Raw genomic sequence first — 13,787 nt, 5'->3', positions numbered from 1 at the left:
GTTTGGCCAACGTATGCTTTCTTTTAAGAAAAAATGCCAAGGGAGAGTTGTGGGGACCACTTGGAAATTTCCTCGACCTGGTGAACAGGAATCCCCCATTTTGCTTGGGAAAGTTTGGCCAACGTATGCTTTCTTTTAAGAAAAAATTGCAAAGAATTTAATACCCAGTCCCATTAGATTCACAGAATATTTTTAGATTTTATGTATTTATAACTAAACTAAAAATATTTATAACTTATTATTATAAATTATTATTTTTATCTTTATAACTTATTATTATAAGTTGTCATCTTTTTGTAAGTTGTGAATGCTCATTACTCACTTGTAAATATTTTTAATCACATTATAAATGTGTAGGATTTATAATTTAAAAGTATTTTATAAATGTTATGAGATCTCTTGATAATGAATTTTTTTATAATTTAAATTTAATTTTTTTAACTCACAAGAAATATATGTGTGAAAGAATGATATATTTCTGGAAAAAAAAGATTGATATTGTTGATAATATTAGTGATAATTCTTTTTTTTTTCACTTGAGGTATCACCAGCCCAGCCATGAGACCAATCCTTTAAGAAATCTAAGAGCCATAATCATTTAAGAAATTATCCTCTTTTAAATAATGAGTTCCATATATACTTTCAAGAATTGGATTTTAAAATGATGCCTAAGAGATCCAAACTATTACCATATCTGTGACATTTGATGTTAGTAATGATTCACATGTTATCATTGCTGCATGTTAATCACTTACTTCCCTTTAAAATTATTTAACATTTCTAATTAATTTGCATTCTCAATAAATTTGTTAATGGCCTATTTAAAATTACAAATTTTTTATATTTATTTTTATTTAATATAATATTCTGCTTAAAAAATATTAATTACATCATCAATGAAGAGTATTTTTAGAAAAATATTATTAATTATATGTTGGAAGAACAAAAATATCATATAATTTTTAAAATTACGTTTAGGTATTGTGAAACAAACTTGTTTACAAATAAGTTTTGTAAAACTTGAAAACTATAGCCAAGTTTTTTAAAATTTAAGTGTAATTTAAAATTAAGTTGTAGATACAATAATAATCCTGTTAAATATACATTACATCAATCAATAATTAAATTATAACTAATAATTATAATTTTAACTTTTTATAACTATAATTTCACATATTCAATAATTAAATAATCACATGTTACAAACAAAGTTTAACATTAATTTTTTACAATTATTTTATCAGTAATTTATAATTATAACTTCAGTATTTTACAATTGTTACATTACATATTCAATAATTAAACTGATTAATAAGGGTATTATTATCTTTTTATTCTAATTTCAAATTATACCAAATCTCAAAAGATTTGATTGTGATTTTTGAATTTTGTGAGTTTTTTTATAAATAAATTTACTTTGTGAGACCTATATGTAATTTTTTTATTTTTAAAATGATACTTAAAGACAAAGTATCTTATGGTTTTAAACAAATGGAACTAAATATCTATGCAACGCATGATACATAATTTGTATCAAATCACAATTTGTTGGTTATGAAAAGTATAGTTTACTTTAAATTTTAAATGAAATATAATCACATTCTAGTTTATGTTTAATTTGTATGTTAAAAGAAGGCATCCCCCTTAAACTATTTGTTTTTTTTTTTCCTTTTTAACTTAATTTGCCTGCTTTCTCCTTTAAATCACTCACTTTACCACCTTAAGTTTATTAAAAGGCGTAATTGACTTCGAATTCCAAGTAATAAACAACAGCGAAAATTGTATTAAGGGGTCTAAATAAAATATAAATATATGTACGTACGAAAGCTTTCAACTTATTCATTTGGTATCCTTTTGGATTAAGGGATCTAGAACCTAAAGCCACGTTTAGCAAGAGCGGGGTGACATGTGTCACGTGAACAGAAATCGATAATTCAAACCCTTCAAATTTATCATGTTTTATTTTTGAAAAATTAATTATTTAATTTTTATAATTTTAAATATCTTACAAATATTTTGATGCTGCTGAGTAAAATAATTCCATTTTGATTATATGATAACTTAACACACATGGGCAAAACAAAAATGACAAGTCAATAGTTTAAAATTAATATAAAACATAAAGTTATTTAACAATAATAAGTGATAACAAAAAAAAAAAGGACAACATCCGTAGTAAAAGAACCCTAAAAAATTTAATATTTGACAATAATTCGAATGAATCAGATATATGTTAAAACTTGAATTTCACTTTTTAATTATTAATGTTTTAATTGTTAATGTTTATTTTTTTAAAAATCATTGTCAAATATTAAATTCTTTTTAGAGTCTTTTGATGATATTTTGCCAAAAAAAATTGTAGTTACAATTTCCTTCATGATAACATGACATTTATAAAAATTAATTAAAATTAGTGTGAATGGTAAAAAATTTTATCATTTAATTTAAATAAGTGGCTGGGGTTTGAATCTCAACCCTATATATGTAGTAACTAAGTTGAGAAAGATCTTCCTATTGCTCTGAATATCTTGAAAATATTTTTTACTGTCAACGAAGCTTATTTCTTATTCTTAAAAAGACATTAACATTTATAAATTAAAATGAGTTGTCTATTAAACCCCATACAATGCAAGATATTCGCATAGTTTAGTCTCAATGTTAATATAAAATATAAAATTTATGATAAATCATAATACTCCCTCTATCTCAAATTATAAGACACTTTTAAATAAAATATTATATATCAATAAATCTCATTAAATACACTTAACAACCTAATCTTTCTAAAACAAAAATATAAACTTTAAAAAATACTCATCATTTAATACATTGAAAAGAGAAAAGATAAAAATTAATTATTGAGAGAGAAAGAGTAATACTAAAATTGATGCATTTAATAAAAATTTAATATATCTAAAGTATCTTATATTTTAGAATGAAAAAACTCTTTCAAAAATCTTTTATAATTTGAGACGGAGGAAATATTTGCAAGTCATGAATGGTACAATTTATTTATTAAGCGGCAAATGACACCAGTTCACATGGAATCCTCATAGTTGAAGAAAAACCACCAATTTAAAAATTATTGTAACAATTTGTTGATGAACGTATTGTTATGTACATTTATTATCAATTCTTAGTCGTGACATGTAATATAATTTATTTAATGGACAAACACACACACCTGTTGCGAAAATGATTAAATATTATAGTTTTATATAGTAAAATTTTGATAATAAAAATGGCAAACCATGATCCACTCGACCAAGCATTATATGGATTAAGTAGGTAGGCATCAGGTGGGCCAAACTCATGCTTCCTTTATCTCTTTGTTTTGTGAACATGATTTCCATAGCCAGCTTCTTTAATTTACATTCGAGTAATGATGGTCGTCGAATCCCACTTTAAATTGTGAAATCATAACACTCATAGCATACAGTGCCATCTTCAATGAATATGATCAAAACAATATTGCATCTACCCAAACATATGATTTGAATATTTTATTACGTGCTCAGGTCCTAGCCTTGGTTCTAATCAAATGCGTAGTGTACAAACTTCCCCTATAAATCATTCGAAACTTAATTAAGCTTTAAGCATGATAGTTATGATGAAGAGACTGCGACCCGATTCAGCTTATTGCCCTTTCACCAGAAGCTCATGAACTTGCGCAGTATCATTATGCTTGTATTTTTCTATCGAAATGTATGCAAGTATCTGATTTTCTAATAAATATGTGCAATAAGCTTGTGATTTTTTTTTTTTGGCCAGCAGATAAGGTCGTGGTTTAATAAATTAATCATTTTTAATTTTAATATGTTTGTTCTCATTCATTATGCCTCTTCAATATTTTGAAATACGTACAAATATGCACACAAACTTAATTGATGTGTATGACAGGGTATTATATTTTTTTCGATTTGAAAGTGATCTACTCTGCTTCTCATCACATCTATCACGAATATCAAATCAAGTACATTTACAATTAGAAAAATTATATATAGATTTCATAAATATATTTATTTATAAATAAGTTTTGTAAAATTTAAAAATTATAATTAAATTTTTTGAGATTTGAGTATAATTTAAAATTAAGATGCAAAGATAATAGTGTACCTATTAAAAATACATTGCATCAATCAATTGTTTTATCATTAATTTATAATTATCACTTCAATATTTTATAAATTTACAACTATCTTTTAACTTTTTACAATTATAACTCCACATGTTCAATAATTAAATTGATCATGCATTATAAATAAAGGTAATATTATCTATGTAATTTCATTTTAAATTACACTCAAATCCCTTAAAATTGATATAGTTTTTAAACTTTACAAAATTTATTTATAAATAAATCTACTTTACAAGATTTATATATAATTTTTTCTTAAAATTACAGGATTGCCATTCAATCAAGCACTTTGTGCCAACCAAGAATGGGGTTACAAATAATTACATATAAATTATTAACACTTCGCCCTTTCCCCCCTTATTTTACACACAATTTATCATATATATCAGAGTTATTGTTTAATATTGTTTATTTTTATTTTTGATAAATATACCTTTTTCTCTCTAATTTTACACACAATTTATGGAGTCTATATATATATATAATTTAAATATTATTCATGTAATTTGATTACTTAAGAGAAAAAAAAGATAAGAACATGTCATCATTCTTAAGGTATCTGCCCTTTCATAAATATCATAGAACTATTATTTTTTTATATATAATCAGAACTTCAAGTGATAATACGATGATCATAGATCCAGAGTACCATTTCCACAACTGCAAGCCAAGCTACCTTAATGAGCGATAAGCGAACCAAAAAAACTTCTTAGAGGGAAAATAATTAACGTCATAATATAACAACGCATCATCCATTGACCTAGGTGATTAATCAATGAAAAACCTAAGACCCAGCTAGACTAGACCCCAAAACGAACTTAAAACGACCAACCACGACGCATGATGAATTGATCAAGCTGCAAAGAGCAGAAGGAAGAACGACGACACAACGAGCAGAACCGATGTCGTTTTGGCGAGGGGAGCAATAACAGCAGCTCCACTGTGCTGGTCGTCGTTTTGATGTTGGGGCGGGGGCGAGTGGGAGTCCAAGACCTTGACGACGATCTTTTGGCCACGACCACAGTGACCAGAAACGCCACTGATGAAGAAGAACAAGCCAGGCCTGTCAAATGTGAACACCGTGTCCCCATTGTTGGAGAAGAATAGAGGACGCATCGCCTTGCATTTGTTGTAGTCTTCTTCATTCACTTCTATCACCGAGTCTGTCTTGTACTCGAAACCTTAATCACATCAACACAAACCACATCAAACCCAACAAACACACCATCGCTCTCTTCTCTTTATTGTGCACAGGTATCCTCAAGCTAGATTTACCCCTTACACCAACGTTGTCAATGTAATATTAGTTAATAATTTGTGTAGACTTTTAGCAAGACGAAAATATATTAACACTACATTGAACGTATTAAAACCAATAGATCTAGACTCTGAAAAGGAAAAGCTCATTTTTAGAATGCTTAATTTGACAGAAGGATGAACGAGTGTCGTACACTAAATTGAAGATTTGATAATATGAATTGTTTAAAAAAAAATTAAGTATAAAATTGAAATAAGCAAGGTTTAAACATATATACCCACAAAAAATAAAACAAACGAAAATTGAATAATTAAATAAAATAAAAACAACTAAAATAATCGAGAAAACACTTTACTACGCTTAAACCGTAGAAAAGGAGCAAAAAAAATAAATAAATTCAGAAATGAAGATATTAACAAATTTGCTGTGAGTAATGTGCATCAATCATCATTCAACAGAAGATTTATTGTAATTAGACGTGCTATTAACAAGCTTCTAATTATATGACTTGTTGCTCATGTTGTTGGATACAAGCAAACCATGAAAAAAGTTGAGTTTATATAACTTACGAAGGGTATCATTGACGAGGAATCTATTCCTGGAAGCCCAATCGTCGAAGAAGTCTTGATCCTTTGGAACAGTCCAGCCAACGTCGCCACCAACTACAATCTCCTTACAGCTCACCATCCACACGTTGCACCAACAAGCAACAACCACACACAACACCAAACAGCCTTTCAACGTAATATGACTAGCCATTTTTGGAATGCTAGTTGTCTCTTTGCTCACTGTGCGTACTCTCTGATTTCTTTTGCTGCTACTATTGATCAGAATTCGTGCTTCCAATGTGGACTTAAAAAGAGACATTTATTTGAAATCCCATGATCGACGAGGAGGTTTGTTAACGATCTTGTGGGAGAGAATTCAGGAGGTCGTGCCCTTGACTTTCCCCCCATTAACTGCTTCTCTTCTTTTACGCTTCTGTTTTTTTTTTTTTTTAACGTTCAGGCCTACGAATGAGAGTGAAATAAAAGGATAGAAATGCGTATAAATTTCACTTCTTCTTCTTCTTGTTTTTTTTTTCCTTAACTTTTATTCCAGGCTAGAAAATTACTTCTTATTATTCTCCTTTATTTTACGATTGTCTGTTCAGAGGCAACACGGATACGTATCCGTGTTTTAATATTTACGGATTAATAATCACTTCATAGATAAGTAGATAACAAGAAAAGCACTATTTACGGTCTTGATTTATTTTGGCAGTCGATTAATATTGTTTTGGCACTTTTAAGCTTGAAACGATTCTGTTACAACAAATAAATCACATTCCCCTTTGTATCGGTATGAAATCTGAGATGATGTGAACTGTTTAGAGTATTATTGATATTTTAGCTTGCAAATCAAGTTAATTCTTTTTTAGGTCAAATATTAAGTTTATCAATATTTGTGGATAGATGGGAGAAACATAACTTATCATTTAGTTTAGCCGTTTAGAAAAATGAATTAATTAAATTACACATAATTTATCTGAATCAATAGTCAATTGCAAACCAAGCAAAAAAAAAACATTGATCTCACTTGAAATTCGGCCACGTTATAATTGTTAATTTGCATTTCAACATTAATAATGAAAAAATGATGTAGCTATGAAAAAAGAAAAAGGAACAGCAACAGAGTGTTGTAAGTTGTAGGCTGTAGGACGTGAATTCTTCGCAATAGGGTGGTTCACGCTCTGCATCTTTCAGATATTCCAAAATGAATCACTGAATAGAAATTCATTGCTTTAGTCCCGCCAGCCATGGATACATTATTTTGTTGCATTTTTTTGCAGTGACATCGTAACCAGAGCAATGATAAGAAATTCTAAAGAAAAATTCATGCATTAATATTACAAGACACAGATCAGCATCACCAAGACCAAAGTGAAAGAATCAGAGTCAGAATTGAAAGTGTTAAAAATGGCTACCTCTCCAGGCAAATACAAGCAAGCATGCGTGTCGAGTATGATTTGAGATTTCTCTGACATTATCTACAGTGACATAATGCAAAGAAAAACATTATGAACTCCAATCAACGGGAAAACCCCACCAAGGCCCACAAAAGACAGTCCTTGAACTTGCGAAACAGGTAATCAAGGTGGAACCTTTATAATCCCCCTTTCGTTTATCTTGGCCTTTGAAGTTCCCTCAATGACAGATGTTTGATCCACACAAGGCTTTACTCCATAAGGCACTTGGATCCAAGCCGTCATTGAGCTGGCAATATAACACAGGTCATTGGCATTGTCCCAGGCTGTAAAACGCCTTCCCATTTTCCTGTAAAACCTTTCTGAGAATTCAAGTTTTCCTGTGAATTTATTTCCATTCAGGTGAAGAGCTCTAAGAGAAGGCATATTTTCCAGACTTACGGAGAGACATCCTGAGAGATTATTGTTACTTAGATCCAGATATCTTAGCCTTTTCATTTTTGTCATGGACTCCGGTACACTCCCTGTCAAACTCATGTCAGAAAAGTCCAAAGTTTCCATATTTTGGAAAAATTCCCACTGAATACCAAATAGATCACCTCTTATTGGATTGTGTGACATTACCATGTGCTGCAAAGAAACCAGTTCTTGAAGTGGCCCAGTCAATCCACCTCTAAATTTGTTATGACTCAAATCTAGAAGTACAAGATTCTTAAGCCTTCCCAGCTCTCTTGGCAACTCTCCCTCTAGCAAGTTGTTGCTCAAATCCAGTTTTAGAAGGGAATCCAAAAGCCCGACTGTTGATGGCAATGCCCCTGAAAGGTTATTCCTGCTTGCATCAAATATCAGAAGCTCGAAGAGACCCATATAATGAAGTGGAATTTCTCCCACAAAATGGTTTCCTGAAAGGACTAGTTGTCTCAATCTGACCAAATTACCGATACTCGATGGCAGCTCACCTATCAGTCCATTTTCTATCAGCGCAAGAGATTGGAGCTTCCTAAGGCAGCCAAATGAGGATGGAATAGTACCAACCAGACCCGGATTTGACCTCAAGTGTAAAGATTCCAAGCTGTTTGAGAGGTTTTCCCAGTTTGAAATGGGTAATCTGACTGGATTTTGGGTAGGATAAAGGAAACAGCCAGTCAGGGAGAGGATCCTCAAGTGTTTGAGCTTGAAAATTTCATCTGGAAATTGAGCATCATGGGTGCAGACGAGGGAGTTGTCAAAAACTGGCCCAAGGTTCAAAACAGTCACATACCAGTACTTTTCATACAGCTCGCAGGAAACTCCCTGCGCATTACCCAAAACATAAATAGTTAAAAGATGTTATAGTGAATGAATATGATGCAAAATGCGCTTGTACCAGTGAAATACTATCCTGCCACTGTAGTGAGAACAGTTTAGACTGTTACATTAAAGTAAAGATTGAACTGGAAAAACAAAAAATAACTTGGCTGGATTTAAAGTCGAACCTGTATGGGAGTCCACCCACAAGGGTCTGGATAAAGATCTGATCCGTTCCACCCTTTTCCTATAAACCCTTGTATAACAGAATACAGGGTTTCTTGTTCTTTCTTCTTCATTGGTGATAGTGGTGATACTGAAGTGTCTTGGCCTTTGCACGTATAAAAACTGAGGAATGCCGGAAGAAGAACATGTACTAGAATTCTTATGGCCATTGTTAGTACCAAGTCAAAGAAATTTACTCAGGATAATATGCAGCTTCTAAAAGCAGAATAAGCAAAAACTCATGACCAAGTAAAAAGTGATGAGACTGGTACAAATGGTTGCCTTAGCTATGCCATGCAGGGATAGAGGGACGATGATAGACTGCCCAATTTTGCTGAAGAGATAAACATTCAAGCCAAGTGACGGAGGAACTTGGATTGATAAGGCTTGAAACGGAGTGTTAGTAACACTTCTCAAGAAAGAAAAGCAATGAAATCAATAAAAACAAAGGACTGAAAATGATTAAATGAGACAGTAAAATGAAGTGGCAAGTCTAGTTGTCTAGGAGATTTGTCTTCACGCCTGCATGTATAATTATGAGTGGCATACCCATTAATGGGGATAAAAATCTATATCCTCTACTTTTAAATGGACTCGCGCTCACAATCAAAAAGAAACGAAAGTAAAGGACAAACATTCCAGTACATTATTTTTCAATTTCAATTGCAATGCCAGCTTCTTACTAAAAGCAGGCCACACAGAATAGTTTCTCGCATTCATGAAATGCAAGTGATGCCACAAAGAAAAATCAATAATTCATTACTTTTCTAAGTCAAAATATCAATGTAAGAATTGCTACATGGTTGAGTGAATAATCTTTGGACCGAACATTAAACAAATAGAAAGAAAACGTGATGAGTTAGGTAGCTCTTATTAGCCTAGATAAGTCATTATCATCATTAAACTACTAATCAATATTATAGTGGATTATTCAGATGCAAGATGCAGGTTTGGAAGAAGGTACAGTGAAGTAAGGTTGGAGTTAGGGGGACCATATAATTTGTCTTTGGATATTCACATGCACAAATAAAATGCTAGGGACGAAAGCTATAAGGCCTCCACCCACTGACTGCAATCTTTTGAATTTTAATATTAATGTACCATTTCAAACCTCTATCACCTTAACAGCGGCCACATAACTGCAGCTCAATTATTTCTGCAAACTAACTATACAGTTAGGCGTTGAGGTCAGAAAAGAACAAGGGTATTGAAGCATTTAGTAGAAACACTTCTGCATCTCAGTTAGACATTCACATTGTACTGGCAAAATCAATAGTAACTAGACAAATTATCATTTCAGCTCTTTCTAACCAGGATAACACTAAAAGAAGAACCCATATTTGGTTATATCACCGGCATGTCAAATAGTCCAAACAGAAGAGATATGCAATTGTTTGTCGAGTCACATAGTCATGTTTGAATAATAAGGGTAAGCATTGAGATAAGATAATCATATTACCAAGCATATAACAGAATGGTTTCATTGTGAAGAACAAAAGAAAAACATAAAAATGGGGAAAGGTTGGGGAGAAACGTGTATCAATGTGAGGATATGAACATAAAAAGTTGAAGGAGAGGCAGAGAGGGTCACATGCATGTGATGAGGGGGATGACCACAGTGGAGGAAGGAGGGGAATTAAATGAGGGTTTTGGAGTGTTGGCTAGAAAGAATGGAGATGGACCACCCTCAGGAAGATGCCATGAATTGAAGAAAAGTCAGTGGACTACACTACACTACTACACTGAGAAATTACAGCAGGCCTGCTGCTCAACGTTGCAGTCGCTTTCAATCTCCCACTACCGAAGGCCCTCTTTTTCGCCGTCACCTTCTTCCTTCCCTTCCACCCTCCATTCCCAACCCTTATCTCTCTCTCTCTCTCTCTCTCTCTCTCTCTACTGTCTCTTACTGCTTGATTCATTGCCTCGTGAACATCGGGGGGCATATTTGAAGGAAAACAACTCGATAACAAATTGAACGATAACTTTATGTATAAATACCATCGGACTGGATACTTGGTATTGAAGTAGATTCCCACAGTATTGTCAATCTGGTCACTTACAAGGGCGTGTGATTTCTCCTTCAATGAATATTTTAACTTGGCAAATGAAAGAGTTTTTCAAGAAAATATCAGACAATGTGATGCGCAAGATTCGGTAAGCCAACTAACAAAACGCCCGATGCAGAGATCTTTCTTGGTTAAGCTGTGACCGGAAGTGCTTGGGCATTATCCAGGACATAAGAAGCTTACTCTCCTCTATAAAGAACTGTCGAGCTTGCAATAGAGCTGCGGACTTTCTTGTGGTTAGTGCTGAAAGGATGATTCTTTTGGTGTGTTACTGTCACCTCCATTTGGCTCGTTTGTTGTTTCTTGAAGGGGGTCAAGGGCCGGTCACGGTGACTTGTAATGATTTTTAACTCGAACTGGTTGAATTTGTTTTTTTAACTTTTCTGGTTTTCTTTGACTTTGCTTTTTTTTTTCCTGAATTTTTATTTTTTTTAGTTTAATTATGTGTTAGTTTGCATTTTAGAATTTTTTTGACATTTTTTTACTTCATTTATTAGTGTGTGTAATTAATTTTTTTGATGATTAATAAAATTGGCTATTTTTGGCAAAAAAAATCAGGCCAACAACAAATTAAAAAAAATCAAATTGAATTATTTAATACAAATTTTATGACTTGACAGAGCTTTATATATTTAAATTCTTAGACTAAATTTATGGTGAGTGTCCCACTACAAGTTTCCATGATTTGTTAAAGAGTCTCTTTCAAATGTCATTAGTTTTAGGCTGTTTTAACATCTTTTATTTAATATAATATAATATATAATATGAGAATTAAAAATAGATACCGCTGAATGTGAAGAAATATTCCGGAATTTCATTTCATCAACTCAAATACAAGCACAGCGTGGAGATATATTTCATTACATGGAGTAACTTCTTGCATTTTCAGTTTTAGCCTTTTAGATATCAGTTTACAATTACTATACATTGCCGCCTGTATCTCACAGGGTTGTATCGGTTTTGTTATTTTTAATTTTGGCCGGAGGGGTTGTATCCAGTTTAAAAACAAACAGGAAATTGGCATTTCCAGCTACTACCGTAGAACAGCATGCACAACTGTTTTTTTATTTTTTTTGGGCCGAGGGAACGAGTATTGAAGCAGTTTGGCTCATCGTCGTTAGCAGGCCTCATTACATGCGGCCCAACTTAGTTACTATTAGAATTGGCAAAAAAAAAAACTTAGGCACCCGTAAAAAGATGCTTAGGACCATTTCTATTTCACCACTTTTAAGTAAAATTTAAAATTATATATACATATATATGATATAAAATATATCCAGCAAGCCATATTATTCAGCAGTGGCCGGAGCCGCTTGGGGCATCACTTGGGAAAAATGATTGTTTGGGGTATAAATTTTTATATTTTACAATTTACACCCTCTATTTATTATAATTTTATTCCTTTATTTTCATATTTTAAACTTTAAACTCATTTTAATCTTATTTTTTAGCCTAAATTTATTCAATTTTTTAACTTAAAGCCTCATGAATATTAGTCCACAATTTCACTATACTTAAATACTAATACTATTTATTAATCCTTTAAAAAATAAAAAAAATTAATTTGACTAAACTAAACTCATGTCATCCTCGTCCTAAATACTACCTAGGAGCTAATTAGAAAAAAACAATGATAAACTAAGACTCAAGACTCAAAAGTAAATTAATTGAATGTCTTTCGTTAGCTCACTGCACTTGTAAGTTAATAATTAAAAATTGAATTAATAAATAAAGAGAGAGAAATAATATATTTAAAAGAAATATAAAGGTCTTCCTTATACCAAGGGTCCTAACTCTATTATTGCTTCTCTAACCTAGAATCTTAGCTTTACCACAGTTATTAAGTCATCCCCAGTACATTTCATTTCTCAAATCCCATTTGATGCATAAGTCTCACGCTTAGTTATAAAAATGTCATTTTTTAACCTTAGCTCTATTAGTTCACACAAGCTTGTATTGTGGGGAAGAAAGAGGAAGATCAAGGGCCTATTTGTTTCTTGTTTTCAAAAATTAATCTTTAATTTTCAACATAGAAAAACTTTAAAACTTGTTTGGATAATTTTTTTATTTAATTGTTTTCATTTGATTTTAAAAACAAAAAAAAATAGAAATAACTTCAAGTTATTTTTATTTTATTTTTCTTATTTTAAAAATACATTACATTTGATTATTAAAAATTATAATTACCTTAATCAGTTTTTGTTATTAATCATTGTCATTAACTGTCAATGACCACAGTTATCAATTCATTTTTTTTATTTTAAAACTGTTTTTAATTGACATAACCAAACATATTTCATTTTATCTTGTTTTGAAAAATAATTTTAAAAATTATATTATAAAATAATTTTAAAAAGTAAAAAATGAGAATAGAAAAGAAATAATTCTAGATCTCCTATAGTCGAGAACATATAATTTTTTCTCTCTTCCATAGAAACAGAAACCTACTGAAGTTCATGAATTCTTAACTTTGTAGAATTAATTTCAAAATATTTTTTTATCAGTTTAAAGGTGATGTAAATAGTAAAAACTTAAATAAATGGTTGGCATTCAAATCCCAACTCTTATGTATTTACATAATCCTAATTATAAATCATTTTTAACATATTTTGTTAGAATTAAGAAAAACTTTAATATTCATTAACTTTATTTAAAAAACTTAATAAGTTTTTTAACTTTATTCTTATTAACTATACACTATTTTATAGCATACTTTCTCTCACGAATATTTAATGGAGGGTAAAATGAGAAAACTATAACAAAAAATGATACTCCTTCCGTCCCAAATTATAAAACACATTTAAAAAGATTCAGCGTTTCAAAATATAAAATATTTTAAAAAAATTA

The 13,787-nt window shown here is 31.0% G+C and overlaps 1 protein-coding gene across 1 annotated transcript; it reads right to left on the bottom strand.

Moving 5' to 3' along the window:
• Positions 1–4,782: 4,782 nt before the first annotated feature.
• Positions 4,783–11,196, bottom strand: LOC129320896 (piriformospora indica-insensitive protein 2-like). Its single transcript, XM_054966568.1, has 4 exons — positions 8,838–11,196; positions 7,618–8,655; positions 5,966–6,065; positions 4,783–5,319 (listed from the first exon to the last, which is right to left on the bottom strand). Exons 1-4 carry the CDS (start codon positions 9,042–9,044, stop codon positions 4,991–4,993), a joined length of 1,674 nt encoding a protein of 557 aa, XP_054822543.1. The 5' UTR covers positions 9,045–11,196; the 3' UTR covers positions 4,783–4,990.
• Between the last annotated feature and the right edge of the window lie 2,591 nt (positions 11,197–13,787).

Source organism: Prosopis cineraria, unplaced genomic scaffold, assembly GCF_029017545.1.
Source record: "Prosopis cineraria cultivar Desert tree isolate PC_DT_omini unplaced genomic scaffold, ASM2901754v1 PC9, whole genome shotgun sequence".
NCBI lineage: Eukaryota > Viridiplantae > Streptophyta > Magnoliopsida > Fabales > Fabaceae > Prosopis > Prosopis cineraria.
This window is presented reverse-complemented; position numbering and strand designations above follow the sequence as displayed.

Bases quoted from the DNA above. Each gene is read 5' to 3' on its own strand.
- LOC129320896 (XM_054966568.1), bottom strand. From the start codon at position 9,044: ATGGCCATAAGAATTCTAGTACATGTTCTTCTTCCGGCATTCCTCAGT. The intron at 6,066-7,617 runs GTAAAGCCTTGT...AGCTGTAAGGAG, and splicing joins GGATCCAAGTGCCTTATGGA to ATTGTAGTTGGTGGCGACGT. The intron at 5,320-5,965 runs GTAAGTTATATA...GATGTGATTAAG, and splicing joins CCTCGTCAATGATACCCTTC to GTTTCGAGTACAAGACAGAC.